The sequence below is a fragment of the Sceloporus occidentalis genome, unplaced genomic scaffold, assembly GCF_023333645.1.
Source record: "Sceloporus occidentalis isolate IW3139 unplaced genomic scaffold, rSceOcc1.0.p SCAF_5, whole genome shotgun sequence".
Lineage (NCBI taxonomy): Eukaryota > Metazoa > Chordata > Lepidosauria > Squamata > Phrynosomatidae > Sceloporus > Sceloporus occidentalis.
This window is the reverse complement of record NW_028316985.1, coordinates 113,879,231-113,906,334: the sequence shown is the minus strand read 5'-3', so window position 1 is coordinate 113,906,334 and position 27,104 is coordinate 113,879,231. Positions and strand designations below refer to the sequence as shown.

The 27,104-nt window shown below is 39.9% G+C and overlaps 2 protein-coding genes across 3 annotated transcripts; both read right to left on the bottom strand.

Moving 5' to 3' along the window:
• Window positions 1-639: 639 nt before the first annotated feature.
• On the bottom strand, window positions 640-7,672 carry CHRNA9 (cholinergic receptor nicotinic alpha 9 subunit). 2 transcript variants are annotated; one of them, XM_089526945.1, is made up of 5 exons: window positions 7,291-7,672; window positions 5,896-6,041; window positions 3,781-3,935; window positions 2,531-3,063; window positions 640-1,471 (listed from the first exon to the last, which is right to left on the bottom strand). In XM_089526945.1, the coding sequence occupies exons 1-5, from the start codon at window positions 7,355-7,357 to the stop codon at window positions 903-905; spliced, it is 1,470 nt and encodes a 489-aa protein (XP_089383071.1). In that variant the 5' UTR covers window positions 7,358-7,672; the 3' UTR covers window positions 640-902. The 2 variants fall into 2 exon arrangements, with proteins under 2 accessions (XP_089383071.1, XP_089383072.1); XM_089526946.1 differs by lacking the exon at window positions 640-1,471 and adding an exon at window positions 1,476-1,526.
• A 7,286-nt stretch (window positions 7,673-14,958) lies between these two features.
• RHOH (ras homolog family member H) lies at window positions 14,959-18,246 on the bottom strand. Its single transcript, XM_089526944.1, has one exon. It carries the CDS (start codon window positions 18,125-18,127, stop codon window positions 17,552-17,554), a length of 576 nt encoding a protein of 191 aa, XP_089383070.1. The 5' UTR covers window positions 18,128-18,246; the 3' UTR covers window positions 14,959-17,551.
• Between the last annotated feature and the right edge of the window lie 8,858 nt (window positions 18,247-27,104).

Genomic DNA, 27,104 nt, shown 5'->3' with positions numbered 1-27,104 from the left:
CATTTTTCTGCAAGCCACCTTGAGTCCCAATCTTGGGGAAAATATGTGATATAAATAAAATGATTGATTGGTCGATTAATTGCATGCAATGTGGAGAAAAAAGGGAGAAAGCTAGAAGAAAAAGGTGAAGAAAGGGGAGGAGGAAATGTGGAAAAGTGACAGAGAAAGCACATGCCAAAACTAATTAGGTAAACATTTTAAAAAGAGTCCCAATTTGTTCAGAAGGGTCCTTTTCACTTGGATACAGCCCTAAATGTGCACATTCAGATAGATTCAGCCCAAGACATTTTGCCACCTGAGGCAAGACAGCAGATAGTGCCTCCTCTCCTGCTCCAATCATGAAGCAGTTTCCAAAGCCATCCACTTTATTTTGTGACTTGCAATAGCACTTTGTCTTCCCCAATAAAAATACCAGCCAATAAGAAACAAATTTCTGTCTTATCATAGCACCCAAAATCTGCTGCTGTGAGCTTTTATTCTGCCTAACCAGAGGACTAGCCCTTCCTTCAAATGTAGAAACCTGACTCTTGAAGGCATCTTTGTATAGACCAAGCCCTGAATGTTCTCAAATGTGGCACCTTAAACATTAAGGAGATTTGGAAATCAAAAACAAAGCTGCTTAATAAAGGTGTCATTTATTGAGGAGAGTTAAAACATATATTTGAAAGCGTTTACAAAAGAGAAACACGACACTGATTTTCGTCAAGGTTCTAATGAGAGAGAATGGAAATGCTATTTTTTGAACATCCAGGTCCCAGAATCTTCCCACCAAATGCGAGTTGCTAAACTGGTTGGGGGATTCTGGGAGGTGTAATCCCCACAAAGTAATTTCCCCAAGCTCTCACTAAAGTTTGCAGTAAAACATTGGGCAATCCAGTTAGAGCCCTGGTATATACGGCTCACTAATGAGCTTTGCCAATAACTAAAACACTCATGAAAAATACCATGATAAAAAAAATCCACATGAAGAATCGATCCATGACTTTGGCTACTTTTTTCCACTCCACTCCTTTTGCGTGATTTGCTTTGTGACGTCTCACACAGCTAGCAATGTACTCAATATTCTTAATCAGTATCCTGTAACAGGAACAGCAGCTCACAATATCCCTGGTATTTTCTCCTTGGAGTCCATAGCCATTGCTCATGTCTTCCGGAAACTTCTTTTTCAGGGTGCTCGCGTGGTTTCTAATCTTAGTCAGTGGTTGCCTTGCCCCTTCATATTGTCTTGGCTCTTTGGGACAGGCATTGATTTTTTTCAAGCTTGAACCTTGCTCTTTCGTACTCTGTGAACTTGTGCAACTTTCACCAACATCATACACAAAGAAGATCTTGGACATGTAGTCTAAAATCACTACCCTGGCCCACTGAGGGACAGGTTTGGCTCCTGATCCGCAGTAATGGATATTCATGATGATGATTGTCAGTGCTGTGGAGGCTGTGATCATTGTCATAGTAGCGATGTAATATTTACCTGCAATATTTTTTTTAAAAAAAATCACAGTGATTCAAACAGAAGGTATATTAATCTGCAAAAGAAAAAAAATTACATCACAACAGACATAAGCAAAAACAGGTAGGCCAGAATCCTTTTGGGCAGTTAAAAATGCATAAGCAGATCAATGTCACAGCCTGTTTCTGGCAAAATGTAGGTTTTGGGGAGCAGTGTTGTCACCCTCCTTTAGGGTGTCATTTGGTGCATTCCACACCCCCTGCACCCTCCAGTGATGCCAATGATTAGGAACAGCTCCTGAAGTCCCATTGTCCCTAATGGTGGCACAGCCGCATGCATACACCAGCATTGGGAGCAATGTGACTTGAGGTCATGCAGATTTTGGTACCCATGGGATGGGAGACTGGAACAGATCCTTCAGGGATACCGAGGTCCCATTGTATATCCAGAAAAAGTTGACAAAGATAGTAAGATCCTGGAGACTATAGAATTATTGCACTTTGATTCCACTTCAGCTGCCATCACTACATCCTATGACATTCTGGGATCTGAAGGGTGGTGGAATCAGCTATGTTTATCCCAGAGAAAAGATATTTAAAAAGCCCTCAGATAGTACTCTTCAAAGAGCTCAAGAGCTATCATAGAGAAAGGAAGTGATTTTCTTTTCTGTTTATTCAAGAAGAAAGGACCCAAACCTGTGGATTCAAACAACTGGAATGGGAATTTCAGTTAAATATCAGGGTGGAAATATGTTCATTATGTGTACTGTTTGATGATGAAATAGATTGCCTCAGAAGCTGGATGACTCTCTTTAATTTGAGGTTCGGAAACACAGGCTGCATGGCTCAAGGGACGCTGCAGCAGAGGCAGAGTGCTGGCCTAGATGAGTTTGAGGTTCCTTCTAAATCTACAATGTTAACCAGCTTAAGTAATAAATAAATATATTTCTACCAAATTTGCCTTTGAATTATAACAAAGGAATTGCATTCCAGGGCCTAGCTTCCTCCTTAGACTCCTCAAAAGCCTTCCTAGATCAATGCTGCTGTTTGTAAAATATTGTATAAGTGTGTGACTACTTACCGATCAAGGGTACATTTTCAGAAGGTGGCATGCTTTCAGCAACCATGAGCTGAAACACAGTTAGGGCCAGCAGAACAGTAACTCCGAGAGATACTTTTTCTCCAGAGTCAGCAGGAAGGTAGAATCCCAATGGAGCCAGAAAAGAGATCAACAAGCAAGGAAGCAGCAGGTTAAATATGTAGAAAGTTGACTTCCTTTTCAAAATCAGGGTGAATGTAACATCTGGATAAGGCTCTGAGCAGCAGCCATAGGTTATCACATTCCTGACAGCTGGCATGCCATGAATCTCCCATTCCACATCTTCTATAAAGTCTGAGAGATCACCACTGTCTAAAGAATTGAATATATCTACTTGATTACCGTTGTAAGTCCAAGAACCAAAGGTAAGATTACACTGCTGGCTATCGAAGGGAAAGTAAGACACATCTACCACACATGAACTTTTGGTTATAGCTGGTGAATCCCAAGTAATTTTTCCATCATACCTCAAAACGATATTTGTATTCACTGGCTCAGAGAAGTCATCATCAGCCCTAAAAAGAAGAAGAAAAAGAAACCATCCGCACAAGAAAACAAACTAGATAACCAAGGACTGAGACATGCACCCTTTAAAAAGCTTTTGATAAATGGATTACATAACGCAAATGTAAAATCTTCATTGGTCAGAATTACAAATTACAGGATTACAAGTGTGCCACCTCCATCCTCTTCCATTTTGATAAGGCTCCAACATTAAAATGGAGATTTTTTTTTAATGTAAGACAAGGATGCAGAACATTTCACTTTTAATACTGGAACTTTGTCAAAACGGAAGAGGATGCAGGTGGCACCTTTGCAATTCTACCCAGTTCTTCCCAATGTTTTGGACTCCCATCTTCTCCATCCAGCAGGTCCAGTGGTCAGGAATGAAGAAAATTAGAGTCCAACAACATCCAGAGGATCATAAGTTCCCATCTAAGAGGATTCACTCCTCCTTGGGCAGCATTTATGTTGCTATTTGTTTCTGTGCTGCAGTTAGTATTGATTAACTCTTCCAATATTCCCTTTCCTCCAAAGATTATGAAAGGTTCATGAAAATTAGTTGAGGGATGCCCATCAGTGTTATCCTAATTTCTTGCAGAGTTTAGAAAAACTACTTGTTTAAAAAAAAATAGCTGGGATATTCTGGGAGTTATAGCCCAAATAGTAACCTTTCCAAGCTTGGATTTCTTGTCTAAACATTTGTCACTTTTTCCTGTCCTCAGACTTACTTGTTATAAAGGACAATATCTGGTCTCCACACAAGATTGCTGGGAATCCGAATAGAATCCAACCCATCATATTGGTCTTTGTCCCATTTCAGATAGGCATCATACCAAGTTTGTCGAATCCACAGGTAAGCTGTCAGAATTTGGTTTCTCTCATCCTGAGACATGACAGAAAGATAGTATAAACTTAGGTATAGAATTCTACCAACTTGGAGCCATGGTGCATCACATACCAACAGTGGCTTTTGCAATGTTTCAGACAAAGTCTTTTCCAGTTTACTGGAAGATTCAGGGGAATGAACCTGAGAATTTTTACACACCAGGCATGCGCATAACCATCCAGACATGGCCTTTTTTCATTAATGCATCTGTGATCAACAGAAGGAGCCTTTTACTATATATGGTGTAGACTGAAAAGTGAATTTCATGTTCTGGTACAACATTCAGTGTTAATTCATAGAAAATCTGCCATGATTATCAGCTCTTTAATGTCATTGTGCAGATGTTTATTGTGAGTGTTGACCATTCAGTGGGCTTCCATGGCTTAGCAGGGATTTGAACCGTGGTGTCCAGAATCATTGTCTAATGCTCAAAGCACTAAACTACGCTGGCTTTCTGATATAGATCCGCAGGGAGAGGCAGGAAATACAAATATATTATTATTATTATTATTATTATTATTTATATACTATATATTGTTTAAATTAAGTGCTTCAGGACTTTTAATCAACTGTGATCTTGTTTTAAATGAGTTCTTGTCTTTTCTGTAACTTTGTAAACTGCCATGATCCTTTGGAAAGGCGGTATATAAATAAAATTTATTATTATTATTATTACTATTATACAAACAGCAAAGACTCTAATTAATTGATTATATTGTTTAATCTTTTAAGTTTATTATAATGTGAGCTTTCATAGATTTTAGTGCACTTCAAATGCATGAAGATTTATCCAGAATGTTAGGAATAAATGAAGAACACATGCCAGTTGACTCTTTCCCACTTCTAAGTATTAAAGTCAGGGGGGAATGAAATTTGGTAGGTACTGATGGTGAGACAATTGCTTGGATGGCATATTTACTCAGGAGTTGCAGCCATTCCTAGTTCTCTGGAACTTGGACCCGCAATCAAGCATACATTTGCTAATGCATTTCTTATATGCTGAGATAACATTTTTGTGCATTCCTTAAGACACATTAAGACACTTAGGGACAGTAACTCAATAATAGTTTTTTATATGTAAGCTTATGTTAACTGAACCTGACTTGGATAATTCAATTCAACACATTTTAGGCATGATTCAGTTATTATTATTAATAAAATAATAAATAATAATAAATAAAAAAATTATTTCTATACCGCCCTTCCAATGATCAGGGTGGTGAACAACAAATTACAATATCACATTACAATATAATATAATACATATACAAATAACAACAGCAATATTAAAATCAATATTAAAACCCCCATCAACCAGCTACCATCGCTGTCGATTATTATTATTATTATTATTATTATTATTATTATTATTATTACAGCTCCTAGCATCCCTCCAATTCTGGAAGCTATAGTCTAAGACAGTGGTTCTCAACCTTCCTAATGCTGTGACCTTTTAATACAGTTCCTCATGTTGTGGTGACTCCCAACCGGTGTCTCGGTTCCTAAGACCATCGGAAATATGTGTTTTCAGAAGGTCTTTGGCAACCCCTGTGAAAGGATTGTTTGACCCCCAAAGGGGTAGTGACCCACAGGTTGAGAACCGCTGGTCTAAGAAGTGGCATTTCTGAACTCTGGACTTGATATTTACACTTGTTCCAAATCACACCACAGGAGACACTGATACGTCTCTTTTACCTCTGTGTATCTGGCTGTGTGAAGGAGAGAGAAAGAGAGAATGAAAGAGGGAAATTTATAACTGAGGAGCTGAAGCCTAATAGAATCAATATCATTGGCAAAATATATTAACTCAACTATTTCTTGTCTACATAAAAAAATAATTGAATAAAATGTCTATGTATCAATTGTGATTCAGATCTAGCAAACAAGATGTGAGTCTTCCTAGTTGTTAAAATATCCTTTCTGTACTTACAGGGAATATTATGCTTGTTACACTTACCATATCTTTTATTTGGGAAAGTGTGATCTGAAGGGTGACGTTCAGAACTGTGTCTGTATCTTCCACTGGTCTGAGAGCATTCGAATAGTCTTGAAAAAGTTCATTAAAGAGCAGTTGGGCATATTTGCCTTGTGCTGCATTAGCACCTATGCAAAACAAGTTTTTATGTATTTCAAAAGGGTGAATTAATTGTATCTTTATTTAAATTTCTGTATTATTGCAAGAATATGATATTCAGTAGGCAAGCTGTTTTAGTCTTCTGCAGCATAAACAACAATACATATTAACAAAAAAAAGGATATTTTAACTCCCTAAGGACAACACATTTATTAGGGAATAACCATCTTTTGCTGGAATTTACTTAGACACGTTGGTACAAATATAAATACAAAGCCAAGCAGGAAGAATGGTGAACTATGAAGTCAAACAACAACAAAATGCAGTTTAGTGAAAATTCAATTAAAGGTGGGTTGTTGTTTTTTTGTGAGGGGGGGGTTGGGCTATGAGGCCGTGTTCTAGAAGAGTTTGATCTTCTCTGAAGATGTCAGCCACAGATGCTGGTGAAACATCAGGAATAAACTCTTCTAGAACACGGCCTCATAGCCCAAAAAAAAACCTATGGATGCCTGCTGTGAAAGCATTCGACTTCACATTCAATTAAAGCTTAAATGGATGCAAAACAAGTATACTGACTATTCATAAAAGCAGTAAACAGTGATAACACGAACATGCAAGGACTGATAATTGAATAAATATATGGGCATCATTGTCCTTAACTGTGAGCAAATTAATAGGATCAGACTGTGTTAGTTCTAATTTGGATATTTTCCTTTAAAATTTTGCTGCAGAAAAATGAAGGAAAATGGCACGTTTCAGAAGCTTGCAATACTTACTGGTAATGTTTTGTAATTAAAAGATGTCTAGATGAACTGATTAAAATATTTGCAATAATAAAGGTCTTCAAAAAGACAGGATTGGATGAAATGAATTAAAGAGTATTAAGGAAGTCTGGGGTGACAGCTTATTAAGCACATAACTACATTACACACTGAAACCAATTTAAATCTCATTTCTCTCTTTATGATCCTAGACAACTGATCCTGAGAGCTCTTAGTGTATTTCCAAATATCAATATTCATTAAATAAAGAAACCAGGTTACTGATTAAACTGTTAGTGCTAACCTTCAGTACATAGAACATTGGTTTTGTGGAACTAGCACTCCCAGCATCCCTGGCTGAGGGATGCTGGGAGTGGTAGTCCTTAAAAATCAACTTTCCCATGCTTGTTAAATTCTGTTCTAAGCCTAAATCCTGTCTTGAGATTCCGCAGCCATACATTTCTCCCCCTGAAACCCACTTTCATATATCCTGCTGTAGAGAAAGAAAGTATCTTACCACGAAGCATTCCTGCTGTGAAAATGACAGTGAGACAGGAGATATTGAAAGCCAAGCTGGTGTTCATTGTAGTGAAAGCTGTTCTCTTGGGTGTTGTGGGGAGGTGTTTAAACTGATCTGCGGAAGAAAATATTCATCTTCTTGCCAAGCCACGATGAATGAATGCAGCAAAGAGAATAAAAAAGAGAATAAATTGTGATCCCAGCTTTAGGTAGTCTCTCTTGTCCTCCGGAGTGCCAGCTGTTCTCACCCACTCTCTGTGTTTTCTTCATCTGTCTGGGCCCTTGCAGGTCTGGTAATCTGAGAAGTCTCTGCCTCAGTGAAGAGGTGAAGGGATGTCATGAGGAAACCATTCTTCTCAACTTCATTCAAGCCCTCAATGATCATGTTTCCTCTCTCTGTGAATAGAATCAACAAGCTAGAATTAATTCCAAAGCGGCTCTCTTGTGTTTTCCTTCTGGCCCCATCCATTTATTGGAAGAATGAGACTGACTGATTCCTTCCCTGAAGCAAAAACAGTTGCAAGGGGAAATCAGTAGGGAAATGCCTGCTTATAGCTCAATATTTTGTTTCATCCACCAGTACTTTTCTCCTCTCTTCCCACCCTTTGTGTCTTATTTTCTTCTCCCTTGATAAACTTAAATAAGTAGCTGATACAAAATTCCAGGCTAATATTGCAGTTTATTGGAGAAATGGTTCTATTTACGATATCCTGTCCACACCCCTCAACTGTCCCAGTTGCACAGAGACAGTCCAGATTGTCTTTCATTCCACTTGTTTAGCTGCTTTTTAAAATGTCCCAGTTTCTCTCTTCTCCTCCCACTTTCCCACTTTGTTCTCAACTTCCTTCACTCTTTGCAAATTGAGTTTAAAGTGCAACAGTAGTTTGCACTTCGTTTCCTCGGTGGGGGGAGGAGGAGAGGAAGGGTAGAATCTTACCTTTCCCAGTAGGCTTTGGCAAAAGCAAACATCTCCAGCCTCTTCTGGCTTATGTGTTGTTCCTTACTAACACCTGACCTCTTATAGGAGATTTTAAGATAAAATCTACTCTGGTTATAACGATAAGTTTTTGGATGTTTCTGGTTGTTCAGATGATGTTTTAATTTAAATTATATTGTTAGTGTTTTATTATCTGTATTTTTGTATTTTACTATTTTATTGATGTAATCCCGCCTCGATCTGCAAGGAGAGGTGGGAAATATAAATAAAAATTATAAAAATTATTAATTAACAACTTTTGCCGTATTGCCCCCATTCTGATATGTTTCCCAGTTTTCATTTGTGGCATGTTGAAAGGTATGCAAAATAGCTGCGTATGCTAAAGAACAGTCACTGGAGATTATCACACAGGGTAAAGGAGGGATGCCCACATCCTTATCCCATCCTAAAGGCATCCCTAAGGCCAATCGTGTAATGATTATCATATGATGTCTGTCTTTATTCCATCCTTATTCCATTCTTATTGCAATAAAATTATCAGATGACAGCACGCTTATCCCATCCTTCTCCCTTCACTGAAGAGGCATGTCCCTGTCACTTTGTATTAACAGAAACTCCCATTAATACAATGACAGGGCCACTGATGGGAGAAGGATGGAATAAGGGAAACATGATAAGGACAGGGTAACGATGGGACTGATCCCTCCTTTACCCTGTGTGATAATCTCCACTAAGAGGTCAATGCACAGGTTAGGGACTATGTAGGGGCCATGAAAGTCCACCAATCTCCACTTACCAGGAAGTAGCCACTGTGATTGATGGGGGTCAATGCTTCCCTGTCAATCAGAAAATAACTGGCTGACAGTCCCACCACCATTCCTTTATGCAAGAGATTTCTGGCACACAGGAGAATTGAAATAGGGGTCCCCCTTCTGCCTGTCACACCAGAAATCACTCACTAGAGGGAGTGTGAATGTCATTTAGCTCCTTCCCAATTGACAGAGGAAGGGACCTCTGCCAATTGCAGGGACTGCTTCTTGGTAAGTTGTGATGGGGGCCGGTCGGTATGTGATTCACTGTATAGCACCACATCTATGATGTTTATTCAGACATAAAGCCCCAACAGGATTCTGGCCACACTTTAGATCTCAGGAGATCCAGCAATCAGACAAGGGATAAAAACCGGACTGTAGTGATAGGGGGTGGCAAACTGGGATATTACCACCACATAGGAATCCTGCCTCCCCAATAAAATTTTCCTACAAATGTCTAGCATTACAGTAGAGCATTTAGACATGCAAAGAAAAAGATGCCATAGAATCCTGCAAAAGAAACTCACTAAAAGTTTGGATGTGTACAAGGAAACCTTTCTATGCATGTGCTTTGTATGTTGCAGGACTCATCTCTGGTGCATCTGCAGCTGTGTATGAAATTTTGTTTTGAATTTGGTCACATGCTGACACCATCCAGGTGTCCAGAGCTTCATAGCAGAAAAGCCAATTTAGTGGCTGGTTTCTGAAAGTAAGATATTTCAAGGCATTTCAAGTGGATGAGATATCTACAAGTTTGTAGAGGAATCACAGCTCATTAGACTTTATTCACATTTCAGATCATTATAGTGGGATGACTTGTACAATATACATACATTGATGTCTTAGTGGCTATTGTTTAGTTTCCACAACTACTTTGCATGTGGAAAATATTATCTTTTAAATATATTTGCTTTTTTGGAAGTTTCATAACTTACTTTGTCATTAAAATGCTGTAAATGAGGATTATCATTACCTACGAAACACAAACACCTCTTAGTGAGTGACACCGAAACCCTTCTGTTCCCCCCCCCCAATTATTTTGTTGCACCTCAGAATAAAGGCCATATTGTTTATCTCTCTCTTTCTCTTTCATGCTGCGTACCTTCTCTTGTGCTCTAGGGCACCACCCGCCCCATATCTGAGCATTGTATAGGTATTGAAATAACAAACTACTTCTCTGCTGCAGAAAAGATTGCTTACGTGTGTTTTTTCTTGGCTGAAATATTTCCATTGGAATAACTGGCTTTAATCAACCGTCCCATTTCAATCTAAGTTAACAAGCAGCGGCGGAATGAGAATTTGTCTTTTCAACAAAATGTATCATGAAACCCTTTTAATTTTCTTCGGGTGGGCAGGTGTTTCCGGAATAAAAAGAAAAACATCTCCGTGGTTAGACTTCCTTCCGTTAGTGTATGCACCATCACGTTCAGCAGACAGCTGCTGTTGCACTGAGACCGAACCACAACATTTAGGGTTTGTTTGAAAAATTCTGTGCAGGGAGTATGTGTAATATCATTATCCTAGATATCATTTCTAATCTTGTTAGGAAGTAATTAATGTCCCAAATAGATTGCCAGCAGCATGTCAAAGCACATTGTCCCATTTGCTCCTCTGGCTCTTCAGGACTTTTTATCAGCTTGCAAAAATCCAGCAGTTCAAGTTCTCCTGGCATGGAGATAACAAGTCGGAAAAGGCACACATTTCTGCATGGCCCTAATTAAAGACACATGATTAGCACAAATACTTAAAAAGGCAACTCTTGTTATATAAAAAAAGAGCTGATATTCAGTATTGCAGTTTCAGAGTTGTAACCTAGCAATGCAGACTTGTAACTGGCCTGCATTTAGAAAAGACTTTATCACACGAACCCTTTTCTCACCATGATTGTGGATTTGGGATCAGTCCTTATCACTTGTGTAGTCAGTTGTGGGATTGGGGCTGTTGCAGTCATGGATGTTCCCATACTCCCTTTCTGAGACTCCTCCTTAACCTCGACTATTCCTATTCTTCTACACAACATGCCTTTTGCTTTTTTAATTTTAATTTCTTTTTGTTGACACAATTTAGCAATTAGGGCAATGTGATTTAGTAGGGAGGGGTGAAAAGGAAAGGAAAGAATGTGTAAATAGAAGAAAACCAGCTGGCTTCGGACTAGTAAGGAGAAGGGGGGAGAGGGAGAGAGAAGACTGAAATCAAATGACTGCCCAAATCCATAATTGCACTGGGACCTTATTGCACAGGAGGTCTAATGCTACAGCAGTACAACTGGTAGCTATTGCTTGGCTTTGGCCAACAATGAAAAGGTGTGCTACAGCCACAAGTGGACTACAGACCAGCTACAGGTCAGTCACAATCTTGTCTGATAAGGTTTAGCCATAGACACTACTATTCCACTTTTCTACCCTCATGCCTACAATTCTACTTTTCTACCCTCATGTGATAATCTGCTTTGACTACATAATCTTACTGCAAACCTACAGAAATACCACCCCAGTCCACCTTAAGAGCCAACCACAAAGTGAAAGGGGTCTATTTGGCTTCTAATCTAGCATCTGGCTGTTAAGAGAGGGCTGGGGCAGAGAGGATCGGGCCAGTCGATATTAGTTATACAGTTGTAACTAAGGCCCCATTCCCACTTACAGATAAATTGGTATGCAGCATGGTTCCCACTACATTTGTCCTGATCGCATTTTTCTCCTCCAAAATAATCCACTTGTGGTTCACATTGGGGCATTAATTCAAAATGGATCTGCTCCAGCCAAATGAAGGGCAAATTTAAATTGATTCCAATCTGCATGTGGTTCACACTTGCGCAGATTCGAGTTATTGAAAAGAAGCAGAACAAAATCAGTGTCAAAAAGACGTGGATTGAATGGGTCTATCCCATGATGCCCCTCTCGGAATTGCTTCAGCAATTCGGATTAAGTGGGAACCAGGGTCGTTTGAACCTATTCAAACCGATTCATGATCTGGTTTAAAAGGTAGTGGGAATGAGGCCTAGGTAGCCAATCTAGGATTCCACCAAACATTTGTACTCTGTCTTGGTATATGTAAGATTTCATGCTGTCCAACATTTCACAGATGAAAACTGGGACGCAGACAGGCTATGATAGGCCCCATACAGACTGCCAAAATAAAGCTGTTCGGGTCACTTTGGAGGTATGCTGTTTAAATGATGCACGTGTCCTAAGAGTCTGGAAGCTATGCCAAAGCTGTGCTCAAGTCCTTAGGACTGGATCGTGGCTTTGGCGCAGCTTCCAGACTCTTAGGACGCGTGCATCATTTAAACAGCATACCTCCAAAGTGACTTGAAGTAGCTTTATTTTGGCCTGTCTGTATGGGGCCATAGTTTGCTTTTGCCTGAGTCAGAGAGAAGGGCCAGATTCTGCCCTTCCTTTCCTCTCCTCCCTGCCAAGTTGAGTGCAAACTGCTTATGCACTTTAAATTCAGTTTGCAGCAACTGAAGTAAGCCAAGGTCAAAGCGGGGAGGCGAGGGAAATGGGGACATTTTTAAAACAGTTGAAAAAGTATGAGGACAGTGGATTAATAGGGATCATACCTGTCAAATCAGGAGAACTGGAGCGTAGGGTGCCAGGTACTTGGAATATCTGACCATCCCTAAGCAAAGAAGGGCTTTCATGCTGGCAAGGTTAAATATCCTTCCATCTGTGGTTCTGGAAGAAAGATACAAAAAAGTACCTTACCATTGTTGGTTTTGTCCTTGTCGCCTCGAGGAAGTCGAATCAATCAGTCATGTCCTTCTCTGTTGCCCCCTTTCTATAGAGACCTGTGCTTTTTAGATAACTCCTATCATTAAACAACTACCTGGAAGAGAGAATAAATTCTATGTCGAATATCTTTTAGCAGACTGCAATGAATACATAACCAGCAGAATTGCTAAATCCCTTGCAGCTGCTATTACTCTCCGTATAAGATATCTGAAACAGATACAGTAAACCTTGTAAAATTAACTATAGCTGCCATTATTACTGCAGATATTATGTGACTTGTATAGAATTTTATCTGTTTTTATAAATTGTTTGACGATGCCATCTACATGTATATGGATGGGATATACCTTTTTATATTTTTTATTATTTTCTTGCTATTGACACTTAAATGACTATGCCAAAGAAACCATTTTGTAATATTTCTATAATCCCTTTAAATTATATATTTATACACATATATATATTGTACACACACACACATATATATACATACTTTATATAAGATTCCATTATATTCATCAGATGAAGGGAACTTTAATCTGTAGCAGAATGTATTGTGAAAAATGTGCCAGCTTTGAAGATAGATAACGACTCCTTTTTATTCAAAACAACATATTTACTCAGTGATTGGGCTGAATTTGTCCTCATCTATGTAACACTCTGCACACCTTCAAGTTAATTCCCTTAATGTCAAGTATCAGCAATCAGACCAGCCTGGATAAAAGCAATTGGGAAGGGAGTCATTACAAAGGAACGATCCATCCATGGGTTAGGTAAACCCAGTCGGACACATTTATCTCTGGGTCAAATAATACAATTCCAGTGCCTTTGTCTTGATGGGTGTTAACAGTCACTAACTCCAGCTTAATCCAATCTACATTTATTTGGAAGTAATGTCTGCTGTATAATTAGTTCAGCAGAAGAGGCCTGCCTTATTGTAATGCTTTTTGCTTGATTGTATTGTTTCATTATAATGATGCGTTTTGGTACTGAGAGCCAGTGTGGTGTTTTGGTACTGAGAGCCAGTGTGGTGGTTTGACTATGACTCTGGAGACCAGGGTGCAAATCCCTGCTCAGCCATGGAAACCCACTGGATGACTTGGGTAAGTCGCTGTCTCTCATTCTAAAGGAAGACAAAGACAAACCCCTTCTGAACAAATCTTGTCAAGAAAACCCTGTGATAGATTTGCCTTAGGGTCACCACAAATTGCAAGCGACTTGAAAGTACAGTGTAGATGCACCCTCAGTAAGTTTCATGGCAGAGAGGAGACATGAACCTAGGTTACCCTGGTCCTACTCAGATACTAACTAACCACCACACCACAACAGAACCAAGATGTTCTGTGGTTTGGGGAGCCCAGTTCCAACCTAATCTCATTGCACCTCTGTATTTTCTAAGCAGAGGGGATAGATGAAGAAGCATAACCTCCATGTACCTTCTCTGCCCTTTAATCTGCTAAATCTTATGCTGGTTGTCATGCCTGACCAACCAGGAATGAGGCAAATAAGTGCCCAGGAGAAAAAAGCAGCTTCTTTCCTCCAAATATAACAACACAGAGAAAGCTTCCTGGAACTGCAAACCGGCAGCAATGCTTGTTTGCTGCTAAGTAAAGTAACATTTTAAAAGTCAGACACCTGATTGGTTGAATACAAGTCCTTGAGCCAGGCAATATTAACTCTGACCTCCAGCCATAATTTTTTACATATCAGCTTAATGTGTGTGTATGAGCCTTCAAGTCACCTGTTATCTTATAGTGGCTATATGACCTTAGCAGGATTTTCTTAGGCAAAGCTCCTGCACTGTTTACTGAATTGTTGGTAATGCTCATCTCCATTGTTGCTGTTGTGTGCCTTCAAGTTGTTTCCAACTTATAGCAACCTTAAAGAAAACTTATCATGGAGTTTTCTTGGCAAGAATTGTTCAGAGGAGTGCTTGCCTTTACCTCTCTCTGAGGCTGAGAGTGACTTGCCCAAGGCCAAGCAAGAATTTGAACCCTGATCTCCAGCTCTGTAGTCCAGTGCTCAAACCACTACCCCATTTTGAAAAGACACAAGATTGGGCCAAATCATTTTCTTCTTTGCCAGTTGGCAACCCTAGGCAACTCCTTAAGAAACAAAAAGAAGCCATTTACAACAAATAACCTTTATTATTAAAGAACAATTCCAAGGAAACTAGGGTTCAAAAACAATGGTGTACACACAATTTTAGTGCTAATTTTAAAATATCATTAATATTAACATTAACAACAGAAGGCTGCGGTTCATAACCCTCCTATTCTCACTGAAATCATCAGCAATTTTATATGGTGTTTTAAAGCTCCCAGTTTGCACAGGAAATGACATTTATGAACATCTTTTTTTTTTCATCTTTTCCACTAGGGTGCTTAATTTAATCACAGTCTTGACTGAACACGTCAAAGTAGGACACAGTTTCCATTCTGCCCCCTCAGAATTCTGTCCTTTTGGTGTGACAGTCTTTATCTTCAAAACTGCAGATAATTAATCTTGCCAGTACACCGGTCTTGTAATACACCGGTAGTTCAACCACCACCACTAACCAAAAAGCACAATTTATGATAAGACACTGGAAGGGTTTCAGGATCTTCTGGTCACATGTCTAGATAGCAGCTTCCTGCCTTCTTTTTCTATCACTTGTGATACTAACCCAGATACAAAGAAAGCCAACAGAGATCAGAGAAGACGTTTTGCACTCTCAGTGTAATGCCTGTGACAGACAGTACTGAACTGAGCTGAAAAACATCCAGGCCGACTACTATGCCTTGAACAGCAACTTAGGCTGAATTAACACCAGCAAAATAATTCAGATTCAGTGCAAAGTATTTCGCCCAGATTTCACACTGTATAAGCCACAGTGGCTCATAAAAATCCAGACTCAAATTGTATTGATAGGCACACATTTCCCCTGGCTAAATGCAAATTGGTACAAAATGGCATTTCTTTCCATGTACTTTTTTTTCTTCCCAGCATGCATAAAGCTATCAACCAATAGCTTTCCTTATTTTTCTGTATATCCTGCCCCATCCAATCCCCTTCATGCCCCAGTAAATAAGGGGTTGTACATAAGAGGCATGCCATGGCCCAAATCTGGCCTTTCCAGGGAGCGAATAGTAGCTGCAAAATGCAGCTCCTTTTTGCGCCCTGATAAGAGCACAATAGTAGTGCCACCCTGGCTATACAACACTTCTCCTGCACTGCATTGTGCGGACGTAGCACTGGAGAAGTGCCATGACACCACACACCATGTGGAGCAGCGCACGGCATCATGGTGCCCTGGGGGCGGATTCAGGGCATGCATCATGTGGACATGACACCCCATCTCCATTACCAGGCCGGCCTTAATGGCCAGTCTGAAGAGCCCCTAAGTAAGGGAACTTTAAGTGCCTCTTGACATAAGCAGCTTATTTTTCCTTTCTTCTTCTTCTTCGGTTCTATAAACACTGATCTTATTTCGATTAAGGATTCAGAGTGGAAAAGAAAGAATTAAGATGGGTGTTTACAGAATAAGCTCTTTTTTGTCAGTGTGACGTTTGACCTGAAGAAGCTTTATTTTGGCCTGTCTGTTCGGGTCCATAGTCAGTGACCAGAGATTAGGGAAACTGAAGTGTCAAAGCTTGAACCATTGGCAATGTTACTGAGGAAGTCATGGAGTTGAAATCTAAAGTTAATATTTCCAAGCTCTGGAATTATAGATATAAAGACATGCAACATAAGAAAAATTTGCTTTCAGCTTCATGTTTATGAGCTTCCAGAGGTATGATGGTGACCACTGCTAGAAACACATTCAGTTAGATGGATGGAATCTTGTCTGATTAGGGATGGGATGACTAATATATGGATTTTGGAAGTGTGAAGATGACAAATGGTTGTTTGGTGTGAACTGATTTCCATTCAAAACTGTTATCTAGTACACCTCTCTGTTATCTGTTGTACCTCTCTAATAAATTAGATGGAACATAAGAACTGGTAAAGACTTTAGCTATGAACAATTCCAGCTGTTAAACATCATGGATGCATTTATTTGACTAGTCTACAGGGAAGCTAATGATTTTCCCAGTTATCCCTAAATCAAGAATTTCCATTAAGCGGAGTCAAATCTCACCAGGGAAGCCTAAACAGCTTTTACAAATATAAATTACAACTACTCAGTTTTAAATTCACACATCCAGGTTTTACATACAAGTTCAGTTTTCTTTTGACTCTGGCTTTGGACTCAGTATTCCTCTACAGAACCATGTATTTAACTATCATTTCCTCTCACCAGGGGGTTCTATGATCTTTGGAGGCTGTTGTCAATAACCAAATTCTCAGCATTCTCAGCAAACCACAATCCTCATAATACTATGGGAGAAACCATGGCAGTTACACTGAAAAGAAACTGGTTTACGTCTCTGAGATTATTTTATCAATTAGATGATAAAATCTTCTTAGATGGAGAAAGTAAACTTTGGTATTTCACCCAAAGCAACACAACTTCCATTATTAAATAAAAAAGCTCCAAAATTTTCCATCATAATAATCGTGACTATGCAGCCATTCTTAAATATTCAAGTTTGGTTTTCCATCGGTTTATACAACTGGGAGTAAAATGGCACCAGTGCCATTAGGTAGAGAGTTCCACTCAGATCCTCATGTAGAGAGGTTCTCATCCCAACAGGGAGTGGCCTGCACCCACTATGAATGTGATACTGTTTTTCATCTGCTGCACTAAAAGCATTTTGGCAAGGAATATCTCAGTTTTGTGTTGATGGATACGGAGACTTAAAATACTTTGCACTCATTAACAGAGAAAAACTTCCTCCTGGCTCGTTTTTTCGCTTGATTCACTGCAGTCCGGACAGCACACTCAAAAACCTGCTGCACTCCCCTGTTGTTGAGAGATGAGCACTCCACGTAGCCTTTGGCTCGAATGTCTTTGGCCAGTCGCTTGCCATGCACTGGACTGATACAGCCTGCACTATGAGGTCCCATTTCCCTCTGGTCAGTCTGGGTAGCCACCACTAAAATTGGGATTCGGGGCAAGTGGGTCCGGATCTCTGTGACCCATTTGTTTCTCAAGCTCAGGAAGGAATTGCGGTTGGCCACTGAGTAGCACATTAAGACTACATCTGCCTGTTGATAGGAAAGGGGGCGAATGCCTTTGAAGGAATCATTGCCAGCAGTGTCCCAAAGACCTAAGCTAATCTGGACGCCATCTAGGAAAACATCGACCCCTGTGTTTTCATAAACTGTTGGCCGGTACGTCTCTGGAAAAGTCTCCGAAGTAAATCTTAGAAGCAGAGCTGTTTTCCCAACGGCAGCATCTCCGACCAAAACGCATTTGACTGAGTCCAACATTTTTTCTAAGTCTAAAATGGAGCCCGGAGGAACAATCCCAGGAGGGCTACTATTGTTAACACCATTCAGTTGGGAGCCATAATGTTTTCTGTGGCATGTCTTGGTGCTGAACTCAAGGACTCAAAATTTCTTGTGCCCCACACTCTTCAGTGCTTCAATTAGTCCAGCTAGTTTCCTACAACAGTAAGAGAATACATTTTAGTGGCAAGTCAAAAAGAAATCATTATTTCTTGTTATTACAGATCCTACTCTCTCCCTTCAAAATCCTCAGAAGAGCCGACATGGCTTTCCCTAGGTCCCATAGCTTTTTAATCCTTACAAAAAACCTTAGGACAAGAGGGACAAACATATGGCCTTCCACATGTTGGACTGCAACTCCCATCAGCTGTAGCCAGCATAGCCAATGGTAAAGGATGATACAAACCTCAAGCCAACAACCTCCAGAGAGCATTAAGGTCCCCACTTTTGTTTTATAAAATGCCACTTGTTTAAAACTGATTCTAAAACCCAAGAAGAATCAAATATTAATAAACCAATATTAGCCACCAACAGAAAAGCTAGAGCAACAAAATACACCTGGGAACTGCAGCATAGGAGAGATAACTCCAGGCTGGAGGGAGGAATATTTCACCTTCCAGCTGGTTTGAACATATTTCCCTCATTCCTCACCGCTGATTATGTTGGACAGGACTGGCAAGGAGTTACAGCTCAACAATATCTGAAAAGCTACATATCACCCATCTAGTGAAAGTTATGCAGTAGTTTGGATCAGTGCTACACAAAATGGTGGTCCTTGAACCAGTGCTGATTCCTAAGCCATTGGCTGCTGGTCCCTAGTAAGTTACCAGGAAAGGAAGAAACAGTTGTACCCAATGGGCACAAATATAGGGTTGGTCCCTATCACACTGGGGGGAAATAGTTGCTGGTCCACCACATCAGACAACCTGGGAAGCACTGGTTTAGATTGTGAGAATGGTCTTGTTAAGTTTTGTGACTGCAAGCAATTTGAATCTGACTCTCTCTGATCTAAACCCAAAATTAACTATTATGCCACACCACCTTTCTAGATGTACTTTTGTGTAGTAGTTGCAAGTGTTTCCAATTCTTTTTCTTTAATTAGGATTACACTTCTAACGGGTGGGGGTGGGAATTCTGGCAGCATATACAGTATCAATGTATCAATGATATGTTCAATCAATCAAATTAGTTACTACTAAGTTAGTTGTAACAACCTTCTTCAAGCCCTGTATTCAAGTCTGGTGATTAGTTTTGAAGCAACACTGAGAAGGGAGCCATCACAAGATATTTTGATGGCATAGCAGCAAGTGGGCCCCTCTCCCCAATTAATGTGCATGTTGTTGTTGTCGTTGTGTGGCTTCAAGACATTTCCAAACTATGGCGACCCTAAGGCAACCCTATCACAGGATTTTCTGAGTGTGTGTGCCTTGCCCAAGATCACCCAGTGGGTTTTCATGCCTGAGCAGGAAATTAAACCCTGATCTCCTAAGTCATAATCCAGTGTTCAGACCACTGCACCACATTGTGCATATTACCTAAACCTGAATTTATAATCCTTCAACTGCTCCACATAATCTTCTGTCCTCCCTGTCTTCCAGCTGCTTTTAAAATGTCCTGCTTTCTCTTCCCTCCTCTCCCCCTTTGTCTTAAACTTAATTCACTTGCAGCAAATTGACTTCAGAAGGCAAAAGTAGTTTTCACTCAATTTCACAGGAGGGAGAAGAAGGGGTGGAATCTTGCCCTTTCTAGTATGCTTAGGTAAAAGCAAACTGCTGCAGCCTATCCTAGCTTGTGTATTCTTTCTCATAAATACCTTTTCCCATTTTGATCATACTCTGATATTTCGTGGCCACACATGTCCCAGTTATCATCTGTGAAATGTTGGAGGTTATGCAACCATTACATTTTGGCATATGAAACAGAAAGGCCCACAAGGATTTTCCTCAGCCCTGACACTAAAAATATGATGATTAATAAAATGACTAACCATTTGCTGCTCTGAGGTGATTGTCTCCACTCTGTCTACTGGTAATCTTGCCCTGACAGAGAACTTGAAAGCAAATCTGTAGCATTTCAGAGGGAGTGTTCAATTTTTCCTTCACTTTTATTTCCTACAGACACAGGTGCATGATGAGGCTTCCCCAGTATCTATTCCCAATAGCTGAGAATGTGGCCTTCACTTTCATGTGAGCTGCTTCCATTTTATTTTCTTTTTTAAATAAATGTTTTAATTTCAGGAAAACCACATTTTAAAAACCCACAAAAAGATCGACTGAGCTAAAGAAGAAAAGCACAGCATAATATAGAGATAACTATTAGCAATAATACCAGCAACTTCCATTACCTAACTACTGTAAAAAGCCTTTCACAAAAAACCTCCAAACTAGAACGTCATGTAATAGATGATCTTCAAGATGAGTATAATGTTAAAATGTTCTTTTCTGATTTGCTACATTTGGCTTTCATTATTGTACCACTTATTAGCCTTAATATTATACTAGCTACTTCTGCAATAAGGACTTTCTTTCTATCCCTTTCCACCCACAACTCTTGCACCACCAAAAAAACCTTAAACCCTACGTTCATAGTTTCCCTGTTCTCTCTCACTGCATGGAAGAGGCAAGAGGGAAAGCACTCTTTGCCTAGTCCCACTGAGGCTGAATCTGCAATGCAGAATTAATGCAGTCTGACACCAAGGTTATCAGACGAGGGATGTCCTGTCCCTGTTCTGTCATGTTCCTGTCCTTCCCATGCAATCGTGGGAAGAACTTTCAGATGGGATTCAAGCTTATCCCATCTGGGAAGCACAAATGGTGACAATCGTGTGAAAGGCTTTCAGACGCAGTCAAACAAATCCCGTCATTATCCCATCATTAACCTGTTGTTAAAGTGACATTGGCTGGCATTTTGCATTAATGGAAGTCTGCGTTAATGGAATGCCACTTTAATGACAGATTAATGGCAGGCTCAGCACTACGATTTGAAAGCTTTTCACATCATCACAGTCACGGATGAGTTAAGGACAGGGTAAGGATGGGGGAGCGATCCCATCTCTATCAAGTCCCTGTGTGAAAACCTCCACTGTTGTCATTGGTCATTCTAAAATTTGTAGTTTTGTGGGATATTTAGCCTTCTCTGTCAGAGAGCCATGGTACCACAACAAACTACAGATTCCAGGACTCTGTAGGATGGAGCCATGGCAATTAAAGCAGCATCTAACTGATTATTTTTGCAGTCAAGAGACGTAGATCCATCAAGTAGTACAACATTACAGGCTGTGGAATATGAAACACTAGGAATTTATTTATCTGTGTGCCAAGCACGAGTGCATCATGTGCACATGCCCGCACATCTGGGAAACAATTGCAAAGTATTTAGCAGCCATGGAATTTTCCATTTTCCTAGACTATGGGAAAAAATACTTTTTTGGACTATAAGTCCCAGACTGACCATCATTCTGTAATTGGTAGCTCATAAGCATTGACTTTCCCAAGATTTGTGTTTTTCCCTTGCCTTCAGTAGGAGGACTGTACCTTTCATGTTCAATGAAGAAGGTGAATCTTACCTCCTGGGTGTTTGCCTCCAACATAAATTTTGTTGCCTTCTGATGTGGAGATCAACCTGGGGACAAGAAGTAGAACACCTCAACCCAAAGTCATTTCATTTTCTCCATACGTCTGATGAAGAAAGCTATTGACAAAAGAACTTCTACTCATATGTTGTTGCTAGAAATTAACCTAAATGATCCTGAGAAACAGATTTTTTGGCTCTTATAAAGAGCTTCAATCTAATCCACCCTGGTGACTTTCATTCTGACTTCTGCTCAGCAGTACTTATAAGGCAGTTATTGCATGAGAAACCATTTCCTGGAAGACAATACTTGCAACATGAATGATTCAGAGTAGTCTGGAGAGAGAGTGAGAAAAAGACCTATCTTGGCCTTCAAGCGCTCCTGAAGGGCTTCCCCAAGTGACACTGATACTTCTCTAAATGTATGGCCTTTCACCATCGCATCAGAGCTGGAAAGGGCTTTATAGGCCAGGCACTTTAAAATATGGGCATCCTGGAACACATTATGGTTTCTTATGCATCCTTATTTTGGTTGAGATTGCTGCAGGGTCAGTCCAATACATTTTACAGTTTGAGGCAACAGCCAAGATGGCACCCCTTCCTTTTCATATTCAGAAGCCAACTGGATTGGTTGAACTTGGTTCAACAGAAGCAATGGAATAGGGTCCTCTAATTAAATAATAATAATAATAATTTGTTTTATTTATATACCACTATTCCAAAGATCATAGCGGTGAACAGCAAGTAAGCTAATTAGCAAGTAAGCTAATTTGCCCCCAACAGTCTGGGTACTCATTTTAGCGACCTCAGAAGGATGCAAGCCTGAGTCGAGCTTGGGCCCTTTTGCTGGTCTTGAACTTGCAACCTTGTGGTTTTGAGTGAATGGCTGCAGTACAGGCATTTAACCACTGCGCCACCAGGGTTCCATGTGCCAGACTAGCTTACAAGTGGAGGACAGACCTAAAGAGAGGGAAAAGGCAAGTCAGGCTTGGGAGGAATAGATGAAGGGCCGCCACTGTTGTTCTCAGCTTCTGCCATAGCTCAAATGATTGCTTTATCTACTCATATATAAGCCTACAAATTTTATTCAAAAAATCAGCCCCAAAAACCTGGGTCGGCATATCCATGGATCAACATAAGTACTGTACCTAAACTTTTATGAAAAAAGGAACCATCCTTTTCTGTAAGTGGCAAAAAGTAAGAACTTAGTCCATCCTAGGAGAACCTAAAAGAAGCACTGGCCTGCTCTATTCTGCTGCAGCACCACTTCTGACCTTTTTGAATGCCGGGGGGAGGGTTGGAATGGTGGAGGTGTTTCTCCTCAAAGAAGTCTTGAGAAAGTAAAGAGGGTCAGTGTTTCTTTTAGGTTCTCCCAGGATGGACTAAACTCTCACTTTTCTCCATTCTACTCAGAAGAGAGTGGTTCCTTTTTTGACATGAGTTAGCACTGCACCTTAAACCTAGCCTTTACATTGTTTCTGACATGTGCGCATTTTACTAGCTCTGCCAGCACCTGGTCGCCTTCCCTACATTTCACACAGCCATTATTTACTGTACTTCCCTCCTTATCCATCCAGCCTTTAGAGTGAGAACAAACAGTTATCCATGCTGTAATTTTGTACATTCGTTGGCATTGTTTTCCTTTCCTTCATCCTTTATCCCTTTGTTACATGCCTCTACGTTTTGCCCTTGCCTTACCCACAGGTCATATCAAAACCCATAATTTTGGCTCCAAAACCTGCCTTTGACTTCTATACATGGTCGACTTATACACAAGTATATCTATGTTGCTATGCCACCTGATAGAGAGCAGGCTTTAAGGGTGTGAAGGGGGGGGATGTATGTGAAAGGTAGGCTGGGTTTCAAAGGGTTTTTAAAGGGTTTATTATACAATTTAGTTCAACACTTTTCAGCAAGGAAATATTTGTACGGCCCTTTTCTGGGGTTGTTTTTTAAAGGGGGGATCAGACAGTACACATGCATTAATAATTATAAGCAAGGCAATAATTATAACCTAAAGGGGTAAAAAACCAGTGTGTGTATACATGCCTCATATTAATTTGCATCTAGAATAAAGCAAAGAATAATTTACTGAGCCAGATACATGCATGTAAAACAATACTTTCTAGATACTTACAAACTAGTTTGAAAATCAGTCTGGAGGGATTTCAAAAAATGTTTGGCTCCACAACTTGCACCTGGCAACTGATAATTCTGAGAACAGGAGGTGAATCATTGTACTGTGGCATTCTCTCTCTCTCTCTCTCTCTCTCTCTCAAGGTTGTTCACATCTCCTTGGTAGCAAGGGACGTAGGGATTGTTTGAAGCCTGAACTGTAAAGTAGATTGGGGTTAACTCCAGAACTTCCAAATGTTAGATAATACTTTTCCCATAATGACATAAAATCTGGTTGAGAAAAGAAATGGGCTGCGGATCCAAACTGTAGTGCTGAAGTCTATTGCTTTGGAGATCAAGTCTTCACTCCATAAGTGTGTGTTGCTAAATTAATATAATTAAGACAGCCTTGATACACACAGTGAGAAGAAATGCAATAGTACATATTCAGAGGAAAACTATGGCAAACCTCCTTTGAATAATCTAGACAAAAAAAACTATGATAAGCCCTATCATGAGTCCAAGTTCGTGCAAAGGCATGTAACAACACAAAACAATGCTTTGCTTCTAACTCTGAGAACTAATACATACCAAAGTCTTGATTTCATGGGCCAAAAGGTCCTCTCTCTCATTCTGGAGTCATCCTGTTCTGATGACACCTGGCCCAAACCCTGGCTCTGGTTTGGGCTATCTGGACCACATCCAGAATGTCCAATACCAAAACCAGGGCAAAAAAAACCAACCCAAAAACTTATATTCCACTGAGTCATGGCAGTTAAAGTGGTGTCAATTGTTTCTGCAGTGCAGATGCAGCCTTAGTCTCTCTTTCATAGGAGGTTTATTTGATGTTTCTAGTTCCTTCTGTTTTTGAAAGGGAGGGAGGCCAGCAAGGAGCCTATCAAACTCCCTAAGATAAGATAAGACATGAGTTAGAAGTGACTCCCAAGTTTGTTTGCCTTAGAAACAGAATATACACTATGTTCTATATCACATGAACCCCGGGCAGAAATGGGATTTAAAGTAGAAAAAAAAACGCAAACGTGGGATGTTTTTCAGACAATGTTTCTTACAAAGAGCAATAATGCGAAAATAAAAGGGAACGGAAAGTTGACAGAAATGATACCTTTTTAACTTTTGGGAACTTCCCAAAAGTAAAAAGATGTCAATTTTGTCAACTTTCCATTCGCTTTATTTTCGTGTTGTTGCTCTTTGGGACAAATGCATTTCTGTTTTTTCTACTTTTAAAATCCCATTTCTGCATGGGATTCGTCAAGTGTGATAAGTTCCTAGGAGTGACTGGCAAGGAACAACATTTGAGTGAATAAATGAGAATCTCTCCATTCATGTTATTTTGACACAGGAGTGGGAGAAAACATTTGTATAGGGAAAATTAATATACCAGTTTTATGAACTAACAGAGATTTGGGCATTCTCCTAAGTGAGACAATAGGGGACTCCTATGGAGGGTCAACTATTAAAAGTTTCAGCCTATAAAACCCAGATTCATTAAGCACGGCTCACTTGTTAACTATCCTCTCAACACTGAGGGATACAGGGATTTGTTAAAGCTGAGGGCACATAACTAGTGAGTATTGCCTCCCGCTCAAGATGATAAGTAGTATTAGGCCCCCTTTCCCCCCAATTTAGGATTCAAGGTGATTTATGAGTTACATGCAGGAAGACAAGTTGAAGCCACTTGGGGAAGGAGCAGAGAAAAAAGTGGAGGCTTCCCCATTGGGTATACTGCTGGCAGTGTCAGCAATAACACTGTGATCTTCATTTAGTAGCTATGCACTCCAGTAATCTGATAATCTGTTAAGGGATAGAGTAAGCATGAAATTGCAAAAGTGGAGTTAAATTGAAGCTTTGCCAAAACTTTATCATGACTTGTTTATCTTACTCTAAACAGTAATGATTTCACATATATCATGCTCACTGCACACCAGCCCCTGTGACTGGATTATGATTACTTGAGTCAACTGACATGCTCAGCATCCCAGGGTGCAGTTCTACTGCAAAATCAAAGCAGTTTGATACCACTTTAACTACCACGATTCTTATTCTAGCATGATTATTAATCAGGAAGAACACACAAGCTAGAAGATTCTGCAGAAGTTTGCTTTTGGCTGAGCCTACTGGCAAGGGCGAGATTCTGCCCACTCCTCTCCTCTCCTCTTTGCTGACTTCATTCAATGGAAACTACTTTTGTATTTTGAACTCAATTTGCAGGAACTGAATTAAGCAGAGGACAAAGGAGGAAAGAGGGATGGGTAGTGGGAAACTGGGACATTTAAAAAGCAGCTGAAAAAGTAGAATGACAAAGAATTAATTGGGAATGTCACTGGCAAATAGGGATAGTTGGATGGTACCGTCTTTAAGCAGTCACCAGACTGAATTTTCATTTGAATGAATTTAACACAATTCATTTGCATATTTTACACCCTTTTTTATATATGTAGCATTTTGTTGTTGCTGTTGTCGTTAATGAGTTTTCTTTTCAAAACCCACTCTGGGAAGGATTGTATACAAAGCATTTTCTCTATGATTCAGTTTAACCCCTTCCCCATTATCATTATTTTAAAAATCAGTTTGTCCTCAAATAGTTTTGCAGCCCCAATGACTTGTCAAAAAGATGCACCCCAGAATCATTTGCTACATTGCTGAGATAGCCTGGGTACATCACTCAGAATGCCAAAGGCTGTAATAATAATCAGTTCAAGAATTGCAATAAGGCTCTTTATCCCTCTTTGCAAAGAACCTTGGCATAAACAGCTCCCTCAAGCAATCCCTTGAGTTGTCATAGTCAGACTCAATAATAGTGAGCTGCCTGTGTTCCTACTCAGATAGATGTGTAGCAATGCAAGATTCACCACAAGAGCCTATTGTCAGAATGTTTTCCTGGGACTGTGGAAAACAAGGTTTTGGTTCCCAAAGAGCTATGAAATTCACTGGTTGACCTTAATCTGTCATTCTTTCTTCACATGGCCTATCTCACAGGGGAGTGTGAGGATAACATGGAAAAGAGAGTTATATCCATCATTTTAAGCTCATTGGTGGAAACCTAGAATCCAACATCATTACCAACCATTACAGCTTTGTGAAACAGCTCACATTTTGTGATTCTGGATTAAGTACAATTTTTCTTGTGCCAGATAACAGTTCATCTGCATGCAAAGACAGCTGTTTCCACATGCAGAAAGATGTTCTCAAAATTGCAACCTTTGTCCTAACTACTAATTTCTTAACAGAATAATTAATGTACAAGGCTGTCCCA

Bases quoted from the DNA above. Each gene is read 5' to 3' on its own strand.
- CHRNA9 (XM_089526945.1), bottom strand. From the start codon at position 7,357: ATGAACACCAGCTTGGCTTTCAATATCTCCTGTCTCACTGTCATTTTC. The intron at 3,936-5,895 runs GTAAGTGTAACA...GTCATGTCTCAG, and splicing joins TTTCCCAAATAAAAGATATG to GATGAGAGAAACCAAATTCT. The intron at 1,472-2,530 runs GTAAGTAGTCAC...AAAATATTGCAG, and splicing joins TGAAAATGTACCCTTGATCG to GTAAATATTACATCGCTACT.
- RHOH (XM_089526944.1), bottom strand. From the start codon at position 18,127: ATGTTGGACTCAGTCAAATGCGTTTTGGTCGGAGATGCTGCCGTTGGG.